The 21,035-nt window shown below is 37.5% G+C and overlaps 1 protein-coding gene across 2 annotated transcripts in view; it reads left to right on the top strand.

Moving 5' to 3' along the window:
• The window catches only part of CDK6 (cyclin dependent kinase 6), a 260,245-nt gene that overhangs the window by 168,792 nt on the left and 70,418 nt on the right, over nt 1-21,035 (top strand). For both annotated transcript variants that reach the window (XM_031940016.1, XM_031940017.1), the window contains exon 5: nt 17,422-17,531. In XM_031940016.1, coding sequence (XP_031795876.1) covers nt 17,422-17,531 — 110 coding nt within the window. The remainder of the gene's footprint in view (nt 1-17,421; nt 17,532-21,035) is intronic.

The raw sequence follows: 21,035 nt of genomic DNA, 5'->3' as shown, positions 1-21,035 counted from the left end.
TAGCAATCATCCCACTACTTTCAGAGAAAAACAATAGGTTTCTAGAAAGCAATATCATTCTTCTTTGAAATGCATAAAAATGGAAAGGTCATAGTTTCCTTGAATTAATTCTGAGGTGAAAGGCAAGAATCCAAAGATTTCCATGTCCCGTTCTAGTCACATGCAGTCTCATGTAGCAGCAGTAGAATATTAAAGACCCAGATGGTAAGAACCTAGGGTCTGGGGGGATGAGCCTGCCTTCCGTTGGTTTTTATAGCACGCATCCTCCTACCTTCACAACGGATGTACCTAGAAGTACTCTGTAAATATTCTCAGTTCTGTGGTTCTTCCTAGAAACAGTTTAAATTAGCTTTATGTGAAATGCTAATGTGTATCATTGAGGACAAGTGAATTGTTTCAGTCTTTAATCTGGTTACTGGTGAAGAGATTTTCCTCTCTGACTGTCCAGATCTCTCCAACCCCTCCACCAAAAAAATTTTTTGAGTAGTGTACAATTGTACACAGTGTCTAGCACAAAGTAGACAATTAATACATGCTTTATTGAATGAATGAATGATCCTCAAAATGTGGTTAGAAATTCTTTATCTGCAAAGAAAATTAGAAAATAGGGATTTTGTACAAAATTAGAGGACTGGGTTCAAATTCTGCCTCTAGCAAGTATAAGGTACCTTAGAGACGACTTCTTCATCTGAAAAATTCGGAGATTGGACTAGAGGGTCACTAAGATTCCTTTTGCAGTCAGATAAAAGATTGATTTTAGGAGCAGCCAATCAAAGTGTCTGGAAGTACATAGTGAACAGATAGAGGAAAGCCAAGCCCTCTATTTATATACATATATACCCCCAGGCAGTAATGTAGTCATAACTGAATCTTTGAAGTAAGCAATGCTTCCTGTCAGTGATCTGGATAAAAATCATTTAAGAGGCCCAAATACCTACCTTCTGCTGTTGGAAGTTCCAGGTCTCTGAACTGTATTGCCATGCACTCATTCTCTATTCACCTGTCATACGTAATTATTTGAACAGTTGGAAAAAGTCAGGATTGATTTTACTATGTTTAACAAAGCAATATTCAGTTAGCTCTCACTAGACTATCTTTTGTGAGCTCTAGTATTCCAAAAAATTCATGGATCTCCTGGTAATGAAGTTCTTAAAAAGTTTTAGGACATGGAGGAGAAAGAAAATTAACATTTAAATACCCTTTAAGGTTTGCAAGACATTTTACTATCTATGTTATATCATTTCATCCTCACAACAGCTATCCTGTTATTAAAAATGATGAAGGTAAAGTGATTTGCCCAGGATTGCAGACATGTTTTGGATGTAGGGATTCTGATTCCAAGATCAGGAATTTTTTATTATATCTTTTTATTTACAAAACATATGCATGACACCTGCATTTTTGATTTCCTTCACAAGCTAATTGTACAATATTTCAGAGTCTGATTCTTTTTGTACAGCAAAATAACGTTTTGGTCATGTATACTTATTGTGTATCTAATTTATATTCTAATATATTTAACATCTACTGGTCATCCTGCCATCTAGGGGAGGGGGTGGGGGGGTAAGAGGTGAAAAATTGGAACAAGAGGTTTGGCAATTGTTAATGCTGTAAAATTACCCATGCATATATCCTGTAAATAAAAGGCTATTAAATAAATAAATAAACAAAACAAAACAAAACATATGCATGGGTAAGTTTTCAACACTGACCCTTGCAAAACCTTCTGTTCCAACTTTTCCCCTTCTTCCCTCCAATCCCCTCCCTAGATGGCAGGTAGTCCAATACATGTTATATATGTTAAATACAATATATGTATACATATTTATATAGTTCTAAGATCAGGGATTTATCTACTGTATCCCTAGTTGCTACCCATCATTCATTTATTAAATCACCTGCTAAGCACCAGGGACTGAAGATATAAAGATCATACACAGCAATCCTTGCCCTCAAGTAATTTACTTTTTTCCCCTTTTTTCCAGAAAACATGTATACATGTATATTAACCAATTCTTAATGTGTTTTCCCATTTGGGTGACTTTATCTCTCAGATATTTCCTCATCTGTTAAATGGGGACAGCTATTCTATATAATTTACAAAGCCCTTTCACCTCTGACATTCTGCTCAGTTCCACTTAAGATACAAGATCTATTCAAAGCATACAGCACCTTTTGGGACTGGAGATCAGGACACAGACTTCAATTAGGAGGTGGCATTAGATCCAGGCTTTGAAGTAAGCTAGAGTACATTTCAGGCTATTCCAGAGAATAGCCACCTTGTACTATAAAATCAGCATATCATAGTTTTCAAGCTAGACTTTCAACCCCACTTGATTTATGGTAGGAAGGACCAGTGCTTGAATCATCTGGTGGGCATTGCTTTGGAGAAGGAACATTCCACTCCAGCTCACAGTAAGGAATCAAAATAGGCTGGTAGTATGGACCAACCCTGTAGGAAAGACATAAATGGGTACATTAGAGTCCATTTTCCAACCAGTCTAGCACAAATTGCTTCTCAAGGGATTTGGAGGTGGGAAGAGGGGGAAAGGATGGTTTCACAACTGTCCTCAATTGGCCTTGACTGTTTGTGACATTCTCAGTACCTTTTTCCCTCCTCCTCTAGATCTTGCCAACTAAGAGCATTGTCTGGCTCAAATTCCCACCCACAGACTCCTCCTTTATCTCCTGGTTCCAGCACCTGGTGGAGATCATAGTGATCTGGCGGGTGAGGAGAAAAATTCTGTTCCATACCTTTGTCCTATAACAAATTCTTTCCACGCTCATGGGTTTTTCCCCCAAGATCTTTCACTGTTACGAAGATGTTGATAGTTCTACAATAATTACACTTGATTTTTGAGCATTATATAGCCTAAGTAGTGGAAAATACAAAGAGTCCTCTGGGCTATCTCTCTGTCTCAAGATAAGATTGCAACTAAATTATCCCAGAGAAACAAAAGATCTATTTTTAAAGTTGTTCTGAAAAGGAGGAAGGGAAGGGAGAATGCATTCATTTATTAGGTACCTGCTATCTGCCAAAGACTGTACTAATCACTTTGCAAATATTATTTCCTTTGATCCTTACAACAGTGCCTTAAGATAGTTGCTATTATTATTCCCATCTTACAGATGAGGAAGCTGAGGCAGGAGGTTAAGTGACTTGCCTAGAGTCATAGCTAATAAATATCTGAATCTGGATTTGAAGTCAGGTCTTTTTGACACCACATCCAGCATCCTCTGTACTGTACCATATAAGACATTCCTTGGTTCTACAGCCAGATGTATTCTCCTAGTCAGAGAATGCTTTTTTAGATCCAGCTTAAATCTTTAATGCTGAAGCGTTCCAATCCCATCTTTTTTTGTTTTGTTTTATTTTATTTTTTGGAGTTTTTTAAATAACTTTTTATTGACAGAACCCATGCCAGGGTAATTTTTTTACAACATTATCCCATGTACTCACTTCTGTTCCGATTTTCCCCTCCCTCTCTACCCTCCCACCCTCCCCTCCCATCCTCCCTCCCCCACCAATCCCATCTTTTAATATTTACTAGCTGCATGACTTTGAACAAGTCCCTTTTCTGAAGCCTCGATTTTCCCGGTTACAGAATACAGGAGATTGTATGAAATGTTTTCTAAAGTCATTTCTGTGATTCCTGGATTTTGGTGATGATAGCTAAACATATATCAGAAAGGTTTCTATACTTTTTTTCAATTTTTTTTTCTCTACACATTGATGCAAGGCAGAATTTATGTGGGTGCTAGTCTACTGCCTGAGGGTACTAGCAAAGGCTGCTCCCCATGGATCCCTCAAGGTCTCTTCAGCAAGACAATTCTGAAGTCAGCGATTTCAAGGGGGGTGGACCGAAGAAGTCACTATTTAAATCCTCCTCTCACAGATGAAGGCAGTGAGCCCCAGAGATTTATGGCCAATTTTTGGAATGTTTTGTTTCCATTTTTGTGGAAGGGAATCCAGGAATGGATAGGGCCTCTTTCATTTTAGGATACCCCCCCTATACCCCCCGTCCCCAATCCTTCCCATCTGAGGAAAATGAAACCCACAGCCCACTGAGATGTGCGAAAAGATTGCCATATGGGAGACCTAAGATTCTTCTGTCAGTAGTCACTTCCTCCAGAAATCTCCCAGTTCTGGTGCTTGCTTATTTCCTGTTGAAAAAAGTGATTGAAGTCATTCAGGAACTAGAAGAAAACTGGCTTTGGGGACCTCTGACAGTGTTAGATTAACAAAAAACCATTCTAAAGTTGTCCAACAACTCTGAACAGTTAAGTTGTTTCCCCAAGCATGTAGATTTTTTATGAGCTTTCAAACAACCCTGAAGAGGAAATGATGAGTTATTCAACCTACCATATCCTGTGTTCAGAATAATTTTCATTTCTACTATCTGTGAAGGTTAAAGGAATGCCGACAAATATTTGTTCGGTTTCTATGGTGAAGGGGAAGGGGGGGGGGGGGGGAAGAGAAAGAGAGAGAGAGAAGGGAGATAGGGAGAAAGGAGGGAGAGAGAGAAAAGAAAGAACAGGGAGGGAGGGAGAGATTAATCATGTGATTTCCCAGTCTCAGAATCAGATCAAATCTCTGTGCTTCTAAGGAAAAAGATCTATAGTTATTGTTTGCAAGGCAGCAGACATTAAAAAAATTGGCATTCATTTTAAGCTGCAGGTGTCTCTTAAGGGTCAATTCAAACCTAATAGCCTGGATAGGAACTTGGATGCTTAAAGAATTAGATTTAAATGTTCAGTACGAGGATAGACTGTCTGTGAGAGTTCCTATGCATTAAGAAATCATCTGCTTACTAAAAATAATAGCTGGACTCTAATAGCCTTTTTTTCTTTACTTTTTTTTTTTTTAAAGGTTCATAGTTTTCAAAGTGCTTATGGGTTTTGACATTGTCTCTATACATAGTCTGGCAGTAAGGAAACAATCAGCCTTCCTCCCAGCCATCAGGAAGTCAGAAGACTTCCCCGTGGCAGTCTCATGCAATATGTTGAGAGAATCCTGTTCTACCCTGCACATTCCCTTCCACGGGGGCAATAGAGTTGGGTCATCCTTGGAGACCTGGTTCCAGTCCTGGATGGATCCCTTGAGGAGGGCGGGGATGGAAAGTTGCCACATAGGAAACCCAATGTGAGTTCCTGGGTGCAAGAGACTGTTATGGGTTCTCACCATAATTAAGTGGGATGGGTGGTCAGGGCTTTCTTTCAGGGCATCAACACCTGTGGAAGCAGAGACTTACTGATGCTTCTTCCTCATATCACTGCTACATTCCTCCACACACACTCCCAATCCTGAACAACAGCATCTGTCTAGTTCCCCCACTGGGGCTCCCTTCCCTGACTTTCCTATTTTGCTTCTTCCCCAGGGATTGGAGGACTGAAAATCACCAGCTGTATGTATCCATGCATATTTTTTTGTCTCAGGATAGCTGTACTGTAGGGGATGGACTCAGTTTATTCATCTGTAAAATGAGATAAGACAACAGCCTCCACAATCCCTACTAGCTGTAAAGCCTGTGACTGCTCACTGCACACATAGCCAATAACACAGTCAATCAACAAACATTTCTCAAATTCTTATTATGTATGAAATACTGTGTTAAGTACTTGAGATACAAAGACAAGTAAATGATTCCCGGCCCTCATTAAACTTACAAATGGTGAAGGAGGTAACAGGTGTATCTAAAGGTATATTACAGGACATACAAAACCTTGTATCCATACATGAAGGCACACATCCCCGTGATTGAATTTTCTTTGTGTCCCTGCATTGCTGTATATAAATACCAAGCTTAGGGAACATTGAAATAGATGTTTCCAAATCTTTGACTCCATTCTCCCAAATGAAAATATTTAGAAAATTAATTATCTTTCACTTGATAATTCCAGGTTTCAGAGCCCCCATATTGTCTCTCAGTCAGTATGCTGAGATGAAGTAGCAACAGCAGTAAGTTCAATGGATGCTGGGCTTGGCTAGATAAGAGACATTACTTGGTTGTATCATTCAAGAGCTTTTATTTGGGGGGGGGGCATCAGCGATATTAAATGCCTACTGTGAGTGCCAGGCTCTGCTCTGTTTTGGAGGTACACAAACTAAAAGGAACCCTGCCCTGCCTTCAAGGAGCTTACCTTCTTATCTCTCAGGGGACTGGTTTGGGTTCCAGCTCCTGAGGGTGCAAAGCAACTGAGGGAAACAGGAGTTAAGTGACTTGCTTAGTGTTCCCTGTTAGTGACTGTCTGAAACCAGATTTAAATTTAGGTCTTCCTGGTTCTGTGCATCCATTGCACCACCTGGCTGTTTCCATATGTAGAAAGTGGGGGGGGGGGGGGGGGGGGGGGTGGGGGGGGGGGGGGGGTGGGGGGGGGGGGGGGGGGGGGGGAGGGGGTGTTTCACAGGTACAGGACATTATTAAACTGAGTGTTCTTCTAATGTAAAGGCAATTTTCATGGATGTGTATTTTGGGGCTGGGGCTGGCCTCAGCCCGGCTTTATTTTATACTGTCATTGAACTCAGTTCAAAAATAAAAAAAACATAAAATAAAAAATCTGCAAGGAGAGATCAAAGGCATTTAATAAGATATAGCCCTCTGTGTAAATATCTTTGAATTTCCCCCTCTTTCTCCCACCCTCAGATTGCTAAAACCCAGTGAGCCCCTCCAGAGGTTGGCAGAGGTTGTCACAGCTTGTAAAGGATTCTAATAAACCCTGCCCTGGCATTTGTTCCAGCCGATCACTCCAGCTGATTGTTGCCATTGTGATTTCTGCTTACCAGACAAACTACATTGTGATCATCAAAAGCCCCCTTTGGCATCGACCTGGCCAACCCGATCTCCATTTACTGCCTTCATTGCTTCACCCCATGTCTTCTCCTCTCCCTCCTCCATTCTCCTTTTCTTTCTGTAGTTTACAAGAATCTTTGTACAATTGAAAGTCTAGACCCGAAGAAGGAATTCATTTGTGAAAAATTTTCCCCAATGCTACTTAGACAGACTGTTGGGGTGCAGTAAAATCAAGAATCCAGTCTCAGCTAAAATTCCACCTTCTCAAGGCACCTTTCCTGGTCTCCCTTAATCTTTCTGTCTTCCTGCTGAGATTATTCCCCAGTTTACAGGATGTTCCAGAAGTCCTAGTGCATAGTGTGAAGACCGCGTATTTTAAAATCAGCCGGAGTCAGGAATTCAGGTTAGGGGAAAATCGTCAGTCTTTATTCTCAGTGAAGAAAGATCGGAGGTGGAAGAGAATGGGCAATAGCAATGTGTGCAGCCGAGTCAAGAAGCTAGCTAGACCAGTAGCCACACGACCAGCAGCTACGAGTATAGAACCCAGGCTCAATCTCTCCCAGCCTCTCTTCCTCTCTCTCTGTCTCTACCCACCAATATTGTCATTTCCTATACAACACATCAGGACTTGCACAGAGAGTGGGTGGGGGCCATTCTTTATCCAATCAAGTATATTAATAGAGTATAGCCCAATTACTATTTAGCCTCAAGTGCTTGGGACCTCAGTGCATCAACTCAAGCCTCACCCCATTACAGTTAGGTTTTAGTAGCTTTAAAGTGCACTGAGGCTTTTGGGACACTCTGGTGCCTTTTTGCTTGTTATCTCCCCCACTAACCTGTGAGCGCATAAGAATAAAGGTTATCTTTTTGTCTTTCCATGTCTGATACATAGTGGGGTCTTAAAGTGCTTGGCTTGATTTCTTGGGTGATCCTGATCTAGTTCCTTCCAGTACCTCAGTTTCTTCATTTGTGATTGGGGATCTGAGTCTTATCTTGTTCATCTCTAGACTGGAGGAATAAACAGCATAAGTTGTAGGAAGGATCAAGTGATATTATGAACATAAAGTACTTTGATGGGATCCATCAGTTTATTGTGATAAGAGTCTAATTATTCCATTCTTCTTGTCTTTTTCATTGGGCTTCAGACAGAAATCATCCTAGAACATTTTGCTGTCCTACCTCTTTTATATTCTATTGAGAGCTACATCTGATATTTACAGTAACTGTTTTAGTCGTTGAATAAACATTAGAAAAAATAACCTCATCATTTGTAAATTCACTGTAAGCATCCTTAGTAGAACTCCCATAGCAGAAAGCATGACAGGAGTGATACATGTTACCTGTTAGCTCATTGTGTTAATTTCTCCTGCCAGATACTAGCTATCTTTTGAAATAAATTTGTTCCATTAGTAGCATAAAGGTTTGCTTTTTAATTTTTTTTAAAAAAGTAGTTCTTATGGGCCATTGTTCTGTTCAGGCAATTGTCAGACAGTCAGTAACACTTATTTTGGGCCAGGAATTGTACTGTGGATATGAGATATGAAAAAAGAGACAATCCCATCCTTCTAGGGCAATCTAATGGAGAAGGCAGCACATGAAATTAGAGGGACATAATGTGAAAGATGGCTGACCCAGGAACCCTCTTTATGTGGAGATTTGGAGAGAAGTTCTTAGTTCCCACCTCCAGTCCTCCAACAGCAGAGGCAAAGGGTCCTTTTCAGGTACCAGTGAGGTCTGAGTTTCAAAGCCAATAGGATGAGATCATTCTTTGGTAAAAGTCTCTACTTTCATGACTGTTTATTAGTGAATTTCTTCAAAATATTTTGGGGCCTCATTGTAGTAAGGGGCTTGTGTATTATGTCAATACATAAAAGCTAAGAGTCCATGTGTTTAGTACATGAGTTTCTAAGGAATTGGATTACAAGGAAACCAATGATATCTAGCAAAGCTTAGCTATCAAAAGATTTTTTAAAAAAATTTATGGACTCCTGATCTAGAAGTAGACTACTTTGGATGACAATTGACATTTAATGGTGTTTATTATCAGCCTCTTATTATTCAATGAAGGGATATCTACATGGTCCAAGTATTTCTGAAGGCTTTTGTTATGATTGTCACATGCTCTATCAATGTCTGTCATTCTCTTTCCTTCTTTTTTGGTGAAGAATTATTCATCTTTTTTGTGGCTCATTTTGTGGCTTTCTATTTTGTTAATATTGTTAGGAAATTTTCTAAAAATTGTTCCAGTCCATTTTGTAGTACCAAAAATAAATGTTAAAACTAATTTTTGTAGGTGTTAATTGCTTCAAATATTTTATGCCCATCAACCTTTGATTTTAGGTTGCCTGTAAGTTTCTTAACTTACTTAGCCATCACTTTCTCCATTAACTTCTTATTCAATATTACAAATGCTAAGGAAATAGCAAATGTCTCACCATCAACTATTGACTCAATTTGATATTTGGAGTTTGTTGTTATTATTGTTGTTGTTATCTCATTTTCATCTTTTTTTGATGATTTTTCAGATGTTGATATTCAGATTATGAATGTTTTTATTTTGTGCTCTAAAACTTTGAAACACTATGAAAGAGCCTTAGATTGTCTATCACATGGAGAATCATGATCCTTTCAAATGTATTTTAAAAATGAAATCAACAAATGTTCATGTACAATAGCCTGTGCTGCTATAATTTAAGAAATCAGCTTATTCCAGATAGTTACTTATGGCTGTAAAGCTAATTCAGGATCTAAAGGATTTGTGAAGTTGTTTTTAAGGGGGCAATAGAGGACCTTAGGTTGATTATGGTAAAAAATTTGAAATCCTTTGAAATTACGCAAAATCAATTTCTGAAATGCTCGTTGAAGTATTTAAAATTAACTTGTGCTAAATATGAAAAAATAAATTAAACATGCCTGCTTCAGATGCCAGAAGTTAATGTAGGATAATTTTTTTTTTTGAGATGACAGAGAAAGAAACCAAACTCATGACATATTTGGAATCATGTTGTTGGGAATCTTTTTAAGCACCTACTATGTACTGGGCACTGTGCTGAGTGCTGGGTGAATGAAAATTTTCTTATATATTTTATCTCCTCTGGACATGCTCATACTATGAATGAAACACTTCCCAGTCACTGAGACCTTACATTTTTTTTTTTTAATAGCCTTTTATTTACAGGATATATGCATGGGTAACTTTACATCATTAACAATTGCCAAACCTCTTGTTCCAATTTTTTACCTCTTACCCCCCCACCCCCTCCCCTAGATGGCAGGATGACCAGTAGATGTTAAATAGATTAAAATATAAATTAGATACACAATAAGTATACATGACCAAAACGTTATTTTGCTGTACAAAAAGAATCAGACTCTGAAATATTGTACAATTAGCTTGTGAAGGAAATCAAAAATTCAGGTGTGCATAAATATAGGGATTGGGAATTCAATGTAATGGTTTTTAGTCATCTCCCAGAGTTCTTTTTCTGGGCATAGCTGGTTCAGTTCATTACTGCTCCATTGGAAATGATTTGGTTGATCTCGTTGCTGAGGATGGCCTGGTCCATCAGAACTGGTCATCATATAGTATTGTTGTTGAAGTATATAATGATCTCCTGGTCCTGCTCATTTCACTCAGCATCAGTTCGTGTAAGTCTCTCCAGGCCTTTCTGAAATCATCCTGTTGGTCATTTCTTACAGAACAGTAATATTCCATAATATTCATATACCACAATTTATTCAGCCATTCTCCAACTGATGGGCATCCATTCATTTTCCAGTTTCTAGTCACTACAGACAGGGCTGCCACAAACATTCGTGGACATACAGGTCCCTTTCCCTTCTTTATAATCTCTTTGGGATATAATCCCAGTAGTAACACTGCTGGATCAAAGGGTATGCACAGTTTGATAACTTTTTGAGCATAGTTCCAAACTGCTCTCCAAAATGGTTGGATTTGTTCACAACTCCACCAACAATGCATCAATGTCCCAGTTTTCCCTCATCCCCTCCAACAATCATCATTATTTTTTCCTGTCATCTTAGCCAATCTGACAGGTGTGTAGTGGTATCTTAGAGTTGTCTTAATTTGCATTTCTCTGATTAATAATGACTTGGAGCATCTTTTCATATGACTAGAAATAGTTTCAATTTCTTCATCTGAGAATTGTCCGTTGACCATTTTTCAATTGGAGAATGGCTTAATTTTTTATAAATTAGAGTTAATTCTCTATATATTTTGGAAATGAGGCCTTTATCAGAACCTTTGACTGTAAAAATATTTTCCCAGTTTATTGCTTCCCTTCTAATCTTGTCTGCATTAGTTTTGTTTGTACAAAAACTTTTCAGTTTGGTATAATTGAAATTTTCTATTTTGTGATCAATAATGATCTCTAGTTCTTCTTTGTTCATAAAGACCTTCCCCTTCCACAGGTCTGAGAGGTAAACTATCCTGTGTTCCTCTAATTTATTAATAATTTCATTCTTTATGCCTAGGTCATGAACCCATTTTGACCTTATCTTGGTGTACGGTGTTAAGTATGGATCAATGCCTAGTTTCTGCCGTATTAGTTTCCAATTTTCCCAGCAATTTTTATCAAACAGTAAGTTCTTATCCCAAAAGCTGGGATCTTTGGGTTTGTCAAAGACTAGGTTGCTATATTTGTTGACTGTTTTATCCCTTGAACCTAATCTATTCCACTGATCAACTAATCTGTTCCTTAGCCAATACCAAATAGTTTTGGTAACTGCTGCTCTATAATATAATTTTAGATCTGGTACAGCTAAACCACCTTCATTTGATTTTTTTTTTCATTAATTCCCTTGAAATTCTTGACCTTTTGTTTTTCCATATGAACTTTGTTGTTATTTTTCTAGGTCATTAAAATAGTTTTTTGGGAGTCTGATTGGTATAGCGCTAAATAAATAGATTAGTTTAGGTAATATTGTCATCTTTATTATATTTGCTAGCCCTATCCAAGAGCATTTAATATTTTTCCAATTGGTTAGATCAGACTTAATTTGTGTGAAAAGTGAGACTTTACATTCTAATGGAGGAAACGGCAAGGACATATATAAGTATATACTGAATAAATTTAAAATGGAACTAAATACAAAGTACTTTGGGGGGAGAACACTAACAATTGATGGAATCAGCAAAGGCATCCTGTAAAAAGGTGATATTTGGGACAGCCAGTCCAAAAGCATGGAGAGGATAGGTATGGTGTGAGTAGGGAATTGGAGAAAAGATGTAAGTTTGACTGGATCACAAACTGGTAGGAGAAAACAAGGAGATTGGAAAGATTGGTAGGGAAGGTTGTGGAGGGATTTAAAAGTTAGCAAAAGAATTTATCTTTGACTCTAGAGGCAGTATTAGGAAGCCACTTGAGTTGATAGATTAAGGGAATCATTTGGTCAGATGTCCCATAAATAGGACACTAGCAAATGCTCTATTTTCTCTTTTAGTTATATGAGGAGAGGAGCCATTTCGTAGTACCAAAAAAAGGCCAAGTTTCTTATTTACACCATTTTCTAGCACAATTGAAAATAAAGATTAATTCAGTTTTTGGTTTTTTGTGGTTGAATTGTTTTTCAGTCACAGTCAACTCTTAGTGACCTCATTTGAATGTTTGTTTTTAGCAAAAGATATTGGAGCAGTTTGCCATTTTCTCCTCCAGTTCATTTTACAGACGAGAAAACTAAAGTAACCAGGGTGAAGCGACTTGTCTCAGATCACATCGCTAGTAAATGTCTGAGGCCAGATTTGAACTAAGGAAAATGAGTCTTTTTGACTTTGTTCTTGGCACTTTAACCACAGTTTCATGGAATCTGAATAGGAAGCAGTGTCAGAAGTCATTGAATGCAACCCTGGCTCCACATCTCTAAGACCTCTTATTGTAATGAACTTACTTCATCCCAAAGAAGCATTTCCACTTGGAAGCAGCTCTAATCATTAGGAAATCTTTACCACTTTTAGTTGAAATCTTCATCTTTGCAGTTTCTACCTATTTTGTTCTCCAGGACCAAGCAAACCAAGTCAAACCTCCCCCATTGGAGGTCTCCAAATAGAGGGATAATTAACTACTTGTTGAGTATGTCATTGTAGAGATTCCCTTGGGATATGTTGTAGTAAATGGTCACCGATATCCCTTCCAACTCTAACATTCTTTAATTCTATCTAAAGATGCTTCTTCCAGGTTAAATTTCCCTGTGTCCAGCCAATCCTCATTTGCATGGTTTTGAGACCCCTTCCTGATCTTACCCATAGTGTGCTTAGCAAAATGGAGTACCCATGATTACACAGTGCCCTTGGCATATGTCCAGGGTGAGCCAAATGCTTGTTCATTTCTACATTGTTCTGTTGCCCCAGGTTGAACATACATATTACTAAAAAACAAACAAACAAACAAACAAACAAACCTAGTTTACTTTCAGAAACTGCTAACTAATTAAACCTCTCCCATCCTGTGTTTTTGAGATTTATTTTTTTGGATCTTTCTTTTAAACCTATTAAATTTTACCTTACTAGATTCTAGGTAGATCATATTATCCATTGTGTTCACCATTCATCCCATTTCGTATAATATGCAAATTTGATAAACATACCATTCATGTTCTTATCCAAATACCTATTTAAAATGTTGACTAGAACAGAACCAAAGAATCAATCAACAAGTATTTTATAAAGTGCCTTCTATGTATCAGACATGTTCAAAGCGCTAGTGTTCAAAAACAGTTCCTGCCTTCAAGGAGCTCAGGAGAGACAACAAATATACAAATGAATATATTAAAAGGGGAAAAAACACACTTTTTTTTTGCTTTTGGGAACCCTCCTGGAATATTACAAAAGGGACCTTAGTAGAAGCTTGGTTTAGTAGGAAAAGTATTAAATTTAAAATAAGAGAATTTAGTTCAGATCTTTTGTCTTTCCTGCTCCAAAAGCTTGGACAGTATACATAACCTATCTCAGTTCTTAGTTCTTCATCAGTAAAATGAGCAGATCAGATTAGATTACCCAAGAGGTCCCTTTCAATTCATAATCTAGGATTCTATGACCTTTCTCTGTAGCTTGATATCAGTTAATTAATCACCTTTCCTTGATTAGTTTTAGTCACCATTGTACACACCCAACTGTGTCTCATCTAGCTGACATTTCTCCATTTTATTCATAAGAATAGCATCTGAATGTATAATTTCTTATCTTACTCATTTGAAAGAGGGAGAGAATGTAATTTTTTAAAAAAGAATATGATAAGAGACTTGTTAAATGTCTTCTTAAAATCCAGTTAGGTACCACGTCTACTGTATTCTGCTGATTACGAAACAAATTACCAAAAAAAAGGAAATGAGTCCAACATGACCTCTTCAGGATGAACTCACACTTCACACTGGTCATTAGTGATCATTGTTTCCTCTTTAATCATATAATGCATAATTTTATACTTTATCTGCTACATTGTAATCATTAAAAGTCACTCTTATCATGAGTTCTAGAGCACAGAATTTGAGAGTTGGCTGTGACCTTAATGTCCATCCCATCTAATTCACATATGAAAAAGTCTTTGTTATAACATACCCTTTATTTAATAGTCATGTAGTTTATCTTGCATATGTTGACCTTCTACATAACGGGAACACTATAAATACTTGTCAAATCAAATTACATATTGCATTCATTACTTCATGTCATTTGCTTTCTAAACATTTTATAGATTTTTGATAATTATTATTTTTTACACCATCATAGTTTTTCATTCCAAAGAACCATCCAATATAATAATAAATAGTATTTTTTAGAAATTAAAAAGAAATTAGAATTAAAAAGAAATTTAGAAATCAATATAACTAATCAGTACATTGAAAAAGTATGAAACACATGCAATAGTCAACATCTGTGGACATCTCCATGAAACAGTGGATTTAAGAGTGTTGTGCTTTTAAGTTTAGTTGTATCCTTTATGGTTAGAAAGGACCTCAGAGACCTTCTAGTCTAACCCCTTCATATCTGACTTTAATTCATGAATTTGCTTATTATTTTGCCCCTATATATGCGCCCTAATAGAAGGCAAAAATGGTAAGAAACATAAATGAGATGCTAGGGGCTATCCATCACTACTCTTAACACAGCTGTTTTCCATTTGGGAGCTGTTGTTGGCTGCCAGGAGCTGTCCAAGGCTGAAGCTCATTTGGAGGAGAAAGAAGGGGTAGAGTTGCATGCTGTGCTTGTGTTTATAAGCACATAGGCACATGTGCCTTGTTGTATAGGACCTAATAGGTGACTTCTCATTGATAAACCTCAGACCTTGTTGCACGTAGATGTGTGTTGTATGTGTGTGTGTCTTTGTCTATGTGATTAAACTCTAGCCTGACCTTGCACTTTGTTTCCAGACTGTCCCTTATATCTTGTTAATATTTTGTTGCCAAATTATCCTTCTAGTCCTTGAAACTACCTCCTGTCTTAGGCTTTCCTACTCATTACACTAATAACTCTCTCACTTACTCTTTTGCTTCTTTGAGATCATTAACAGAAAGTTTTCCAGTCCCAGCTCATCTAGATCCTCCAATCCCGTGCCCACAGGCTTCAGCTAAGGCCATGGATGACAGGATCATGGGGAACTTGAGACTAACTTAAAACCAGTTATTAAATAAGATTAATGGATAGGTAACATTCCAAGCCGGGGTCATGGTTCAGAAACAGAAGTAGGAAGCAGCAAATCTATAAGATAGATTTTAAAATTAGATAGATATTTTAAAATTACTTAGAATCCAAACAATCAATCAGTAACCTTTTACTAAATGCCTGCTATTTGCCAGGCACTGTGTGCTAAGCACTACCAAAGAACTTTTAAAGATGGTTTAAAACTTTCCTAGTTCTAATAAATAATACCTGTTTCTGTAGTTGTTCATGAGCTATTTAAATGATTACAGAAAAATTAAGAAGATACCTTTGACAGCATGAATAAGCATTCATTAATTAAATTAAATTTTAAAATTTAAAATTTAAATTAAATTTTGATTAAAAGTTTGATAGCCAAGAAAAGAGGGCCTATTGAAGCTCACTGTAAGAGGAAGTCCCTGTTGCTTTGGATTTATTATAGGGAACATAAAAAAGATTGTATATTCAGAATGCTTAAGAATACAAATTTTTCTTTTCATAAGATGCTGGGTTTGTCTTGCCTTTGTGGCTCATAATCTGTCTCTAGACTACTTATCTTATTTCACATTTATGTGCTCAAGTATTTAATGTCTCCCAAATTTGGTTCCATCTTCTGCTTTTGCACAGACTCTCCCCTAAACCTAGAATTCATTCTTTCTTCTTTTCTTCCTCCTGACATCTGTAGCTCAGGTACCACCCCTTCCAGGAAGCCTATTCTGATCCCCTTTCATCTTTCAGTTGTATTTTTACATGATAGATATCCCAGGAAAATATAAAGTCCTTCAGGGCTAAAATGTTTTTTTGGGTTTTGTTTTGTTTTGTTTTTTGGCTTTTTTTTGCTAGTGCCTTTGCCTGTAATAGGCACTTAATAAATGCCTGAATTGAATTGAATAAAGATGAAAATGGTTAGAGCTAGTGTATTCTCTTTACCCTCAAATTCTAGGAATGATTTCTGGTTTATTTTAAAATCATAATTTTAAATTTAAAACATGTTTTAAAAACACATTTATTTGGGTCTAAGTGATATTTGAAATGTGTTCATTTTTTTCTTAAGATGGATTTGTTGCTCTTTAGGGAGTTTGAACATTTATACTCCCTTTAGAAATGACATTCTCCAAACTGTAATATGTTCTTTTCTGTCTGGGGTGTTTTAGGTATTTCTCCACCAGCACACAGGAGAACCATAGGATTTTTTCCGAGTCTTTTCCAGTCCTTTGGTTCCATTTTCTAAATGGGCACTAAAGAAATTTGTTATCTTGTCAGGTGGCTTTATTTAATTTACCATGTTCTCTCATTAAAAGCTTACTTTGACTCAGCACTCTTAGTTTAGACTTTAAAAGGTCCCCCATCTCTAAGCAGAGTAGAAGGACTTGCAGGGTGTAGAATCAGAAAACTAGGTCTTAGATCTTGACTTATAAACATTCAACTAGAGGGTGCCTAAATTCTCTTCTAAATATTCTATCCTCTAACTACTGTACTTTCCAATTTCTAAAGTCATCTATTCTTTACCAAGAAGTTGCTCTCTAGATTCCATTTTTACTGACTTCAGAGAGGGAAAAAAAAAACTGATTTAAAGGGGACTCTAGAAGGCTTATTGTTGATGTTGTTGTTGTTGTTGTTGTTGTTTGTTGTTTGAGGAGCTTACTCTCCAAAATTTTCTTGTGTCATCTTACTGTCCTGAGTCATCCCCAGGATCTGAGAAAAGGCTGAAACCAGTTGATCAACATTCATTAAGTGCCTGCTGTGTGCCATGCACTTTGCTAAGAGCTATAAAGGTTCTGGCGAGTCACCTGATGTGTTTGCATCCCTAAAAAATTCCTCTTTCCCTTCCTGTTTTGGCTGTAGTGCTCCAAAGGATTTTATAGGGATTCTTTCCACCTTGGATCTTGGAGTCAACTAAGATTTTGAGGGCATTGACACTGAAGCAAATAATTATTTTCTACTTCATGTATGTATTTTTCTTTCCTTTTTTTGCAGGTTGTCACTTTATGGTACAGAGCACCTGAAGTCCTGCTTCAGTCCAGTTACGCCACGCCAGTGGACCTGTGGAGCGTGGGCTGCATATTTGCAGAAATGTTTCGTAGAAAGTAAGAGCAACTATGATATATTGTTTTACCTAAAAGTGGAATCTGAGTTCTCCTGGTGACTCGGTTGGCAGTATGAGGCTTAGCATTGGTGGTGGTTTGGGAACAAAGCTGGATTTAGTAATAAGACCTGTGCTCCTATCCTGGAAAGGACTCCTTCCCTGAGCCTTAGGTTCATCATCTGTAAAATAATAGGGTTGAACTAGATGGCGTTGGAAGTCCCTTCTAGCTCTGCATTTATGAATTTAAGATTATTAATCTCTTTCTAATTCCAGGAGATGATTGTGGCTCACCATCCTACCTTTCCTAGCAACTGTCATCACAGAGTCACAGAATTTGAAGCGATCTAAGGGATCTAGTCTAACCCATAAATGAAAAGAAATCCCCATTATAACATACTTCCAAGCAGTCAGCCAGACTCTGCTGGCTTAAATACTTCCATCCATGGGTATTACATCACCTGGGATTGAGATGTGACTTTTATGTCACTCTAATTATGAGGAAATCAAAATTGGGCATTTTTCAACTTCTATACTCTGGGGGCCAACCAGAGAACTCAGATCCCTCTTCCTCGTGGTATTTAATTCAACTGCCATATCTCCCCTACATCTTCTCTTCTCCCACCCAAACTCACCCAGGTCTTCCAACCAGTCTGTGTGACATGGGATCAATTTGTAATCTTCCCTTATTAGGCACTGAGGCCTTTTTTTCTAGTCATCAAATATTAAGTAATTACTATGGGGAAGACAACATGCTTGGCTCTGGGCTTAAAAAAATAAACGAAAAAGAAAATATTGATGTCCTTAAGAAGCTTACATTCCACTGGAGATGCAACATGTAGACAGATAAATAAATACAAGATGATCTGAGGAGATAGGTCAGGACTAACTTCCTTTGGAGGTCGCACATGAAGGAAGATAAGGATTCTAAGAAGGAGAGGTAGGAAATGGGTGCCACCGAGGGATGGGGGAATGGGAAAGGACTTTAGCTTGTTCAAAGTCAGGGCAATTGGGGATTGAAGAACAACCCCACAAAGGGCAGCAATATGAAATGTGTATGAAGGTAGACTAAAGGCTAGATTGCATTATTGTTGGTTTTTTAATATGAAATGCAGTAAGGAGCTATAGAAATTGAGTAAGAAAGACAGACCCATTTTTAGGAGATATTTTAGCAATTAATTAGAGGTTAAATGGAGATGGCAGGATTTAAAGCAGAAAGACCAGTTAGAATACTATTGCTAAAGTCTAACTGAAAGGTGATGAAGTAGTAGGAGGAGGTGAAAAGTGAGAATACCAGTGTCACAAAAGCTGATGGAAGAGAGAATATTCATAAAAGGATTATCAGCAGTGTCATAAACTGCAGGAAAGTTTAAAGAAGAATGAGGGCTGAGAAAAAGTTGCCATGTTGAATAATTGAGAGAAAATTGGTTGGGGAAGGTGGAGGTGAGGCCAGGGGACAGGTAGTAGAATTTTAAGAGGTTACACACCTTTTTAATATCAGAAAGTGCCATGTGTTGAATTGATGTGTGAATATATACTGTAAGAAATAGGAAGAATTCAGAAAAGCACTTTAATGAACTGTTGAATAGTAATATACACAGAATCAGGAAAAGTAAACATGACCATAATAATATAGATGGATATAATGAAGAACAAAATCGAACACAGTGTAATTATGATGCCCAAGCTTGGCCCTGGAAAAGAGCAGAGAAAATGTATCTCTCTCCCTTCATTGAAGAGGTGAGGAATCTGGGATGTGAAATATGGCACACATAGACTGTTTTTTTTTCCATTATCATGATAAATTGCAAGGGATTTAGAAGTGAGAGGGAGAATTAGAAATGAATGTAGATGGCTGTTTTTAGGAGTTTGGGCTATGAAATGGAGGAGAAGTATAAAAGGATAAGGAAGAGATGGCACACTAGGATAAATGATTTTTAAAGATCCTGTTCAGCCCTTTCAAGGGAAACCTGGACATGCTTATAAAGCAGCAGGGAAAGTGGAGATCAATAAGGATAAATTGAAGGTAGAAGCAGCTAAAGAGAATGATCAAATGTACATGTTCCTAAAGAAGATGGGAGATAATGAGATCAAAAGCACAAGGAAAGGGATTATTTTTGATAAGAAGAAAAACCATCCCTTCCTGTCAGTCTAGACTAAAGCAGGAAAGAATATTGTTAGGGGTAATGTAGAAGGGTTTTGGCATGTAGAATAGGGGGGAAGAGGAAACACATAGTCTCAGAAGCAGCAGAGAGGAGGGAAAGGTGGAATAAGAGACTTAATGAAAAGATTTGGAAGCGATATTGTGAGAAGTTTAAGCAAGAATCAATCAGGGAGTAATCAAAGGGTTGTTGTGCAACAGTAAGAACCCATTTGAAATTTGAGCTCATAAATTTTGGTGGGTCCAGTTAGCACAGTTGTATGACTTCTCTATTTGCTTTTAACAAGATATGAGTAGAAGGCATTGATGGTGGAGATCACCCAGGCCTATCATTTTGCAGGGCTGGAGGGGTAATAAAGGCTTTGAGGGTAAAGGATGATGTATAGTTAATTAACTATAAGGTCAAGACTACAAATTCCTCACTTTGGCATTTAAAGAATACAAAGAGAAGAAAATGGACCCAGATCCAGGATAATGAACTAGGAGAACAGTTAGGGTTAAATGACCAGAAGTCACAGTGAGTTTACTCACTGGGGGGAGAGAGAAAGCCAGGTAAGAAGCTGTGACCCAAAAAGAGGAATTTCATTGTTCTGGATTGTAGGAGTATAACGGTTATGTAGGCGATAGTAAGCTGTACACATAGAGGCTGCACACTTCTTTAATGTCAGAAAGTACCACGTGTTGGAATTCATTCTTGTGATGTCATTGTGTTAATGGGAAGGAATAGGGTTTTTGATATACAGTAACATAAGAGAGGACATAAGTTTCAAAATGAGTCAGAGGAAGCACAATTTTTTCAAATTTGTGGTTTAAAACAAAGTCTTTCCTCAGCTCTGTTGAATATATTCTGTCTATTCTATTTTGCTTTTTATTTCCATTTAAAAAAATCATCAATTAGGAAAGTATTTGCAGTGGGCCAATGCATGGATGCTTTTTTTCTTGTAACTCGGTGATCATAAGAGAAAGAACAGATATCTAGGAAGGGATAAGGGGTCACAGCCTTATTCAAAGTGAATAAAGTAAAGAATGTCTTTGAAAATGTAGTGATATTTGGACAAGACTGTGGTAATTCAGTGATCCCTAGGATTTGTGGTGGGTCACATATGCAGTAAAGAATAATGGATCATGGGCTATTGATTAGGAAAGTCATTCAGTACCATAATCATCTATTATGTACCCTTTGTGTGCTGGGTCCTATAGTAAACACAGAAACATGTTATGCTGATTAAAGAGAATTCCCAGAACTGTGACTGGTAATTTACCAGACTCTTTTAACCTGAATCTGTACAGTCAAAAAGCACAATGAATAAAGGACTAGCTCTAGAGTCAAGAAGACCTGAATTCATA

This window comes from Sarcophilus harrisii, chromosome 5, assembly GCF_902635505.1.
Source record: "Sarcophilus harrisii chromosome 5, mSarHar1.11, whole genome shotgun sequence".
NCBI lineage: Eukaryota > Metazoa > Chordata > Mammalia > Dasyuromorphia > Dasyuridae > Sarcophilus > Sarcophilus harrisii.
This window is presented reverse-complemented; position numbering and strand designations above follow the sequence as displayed.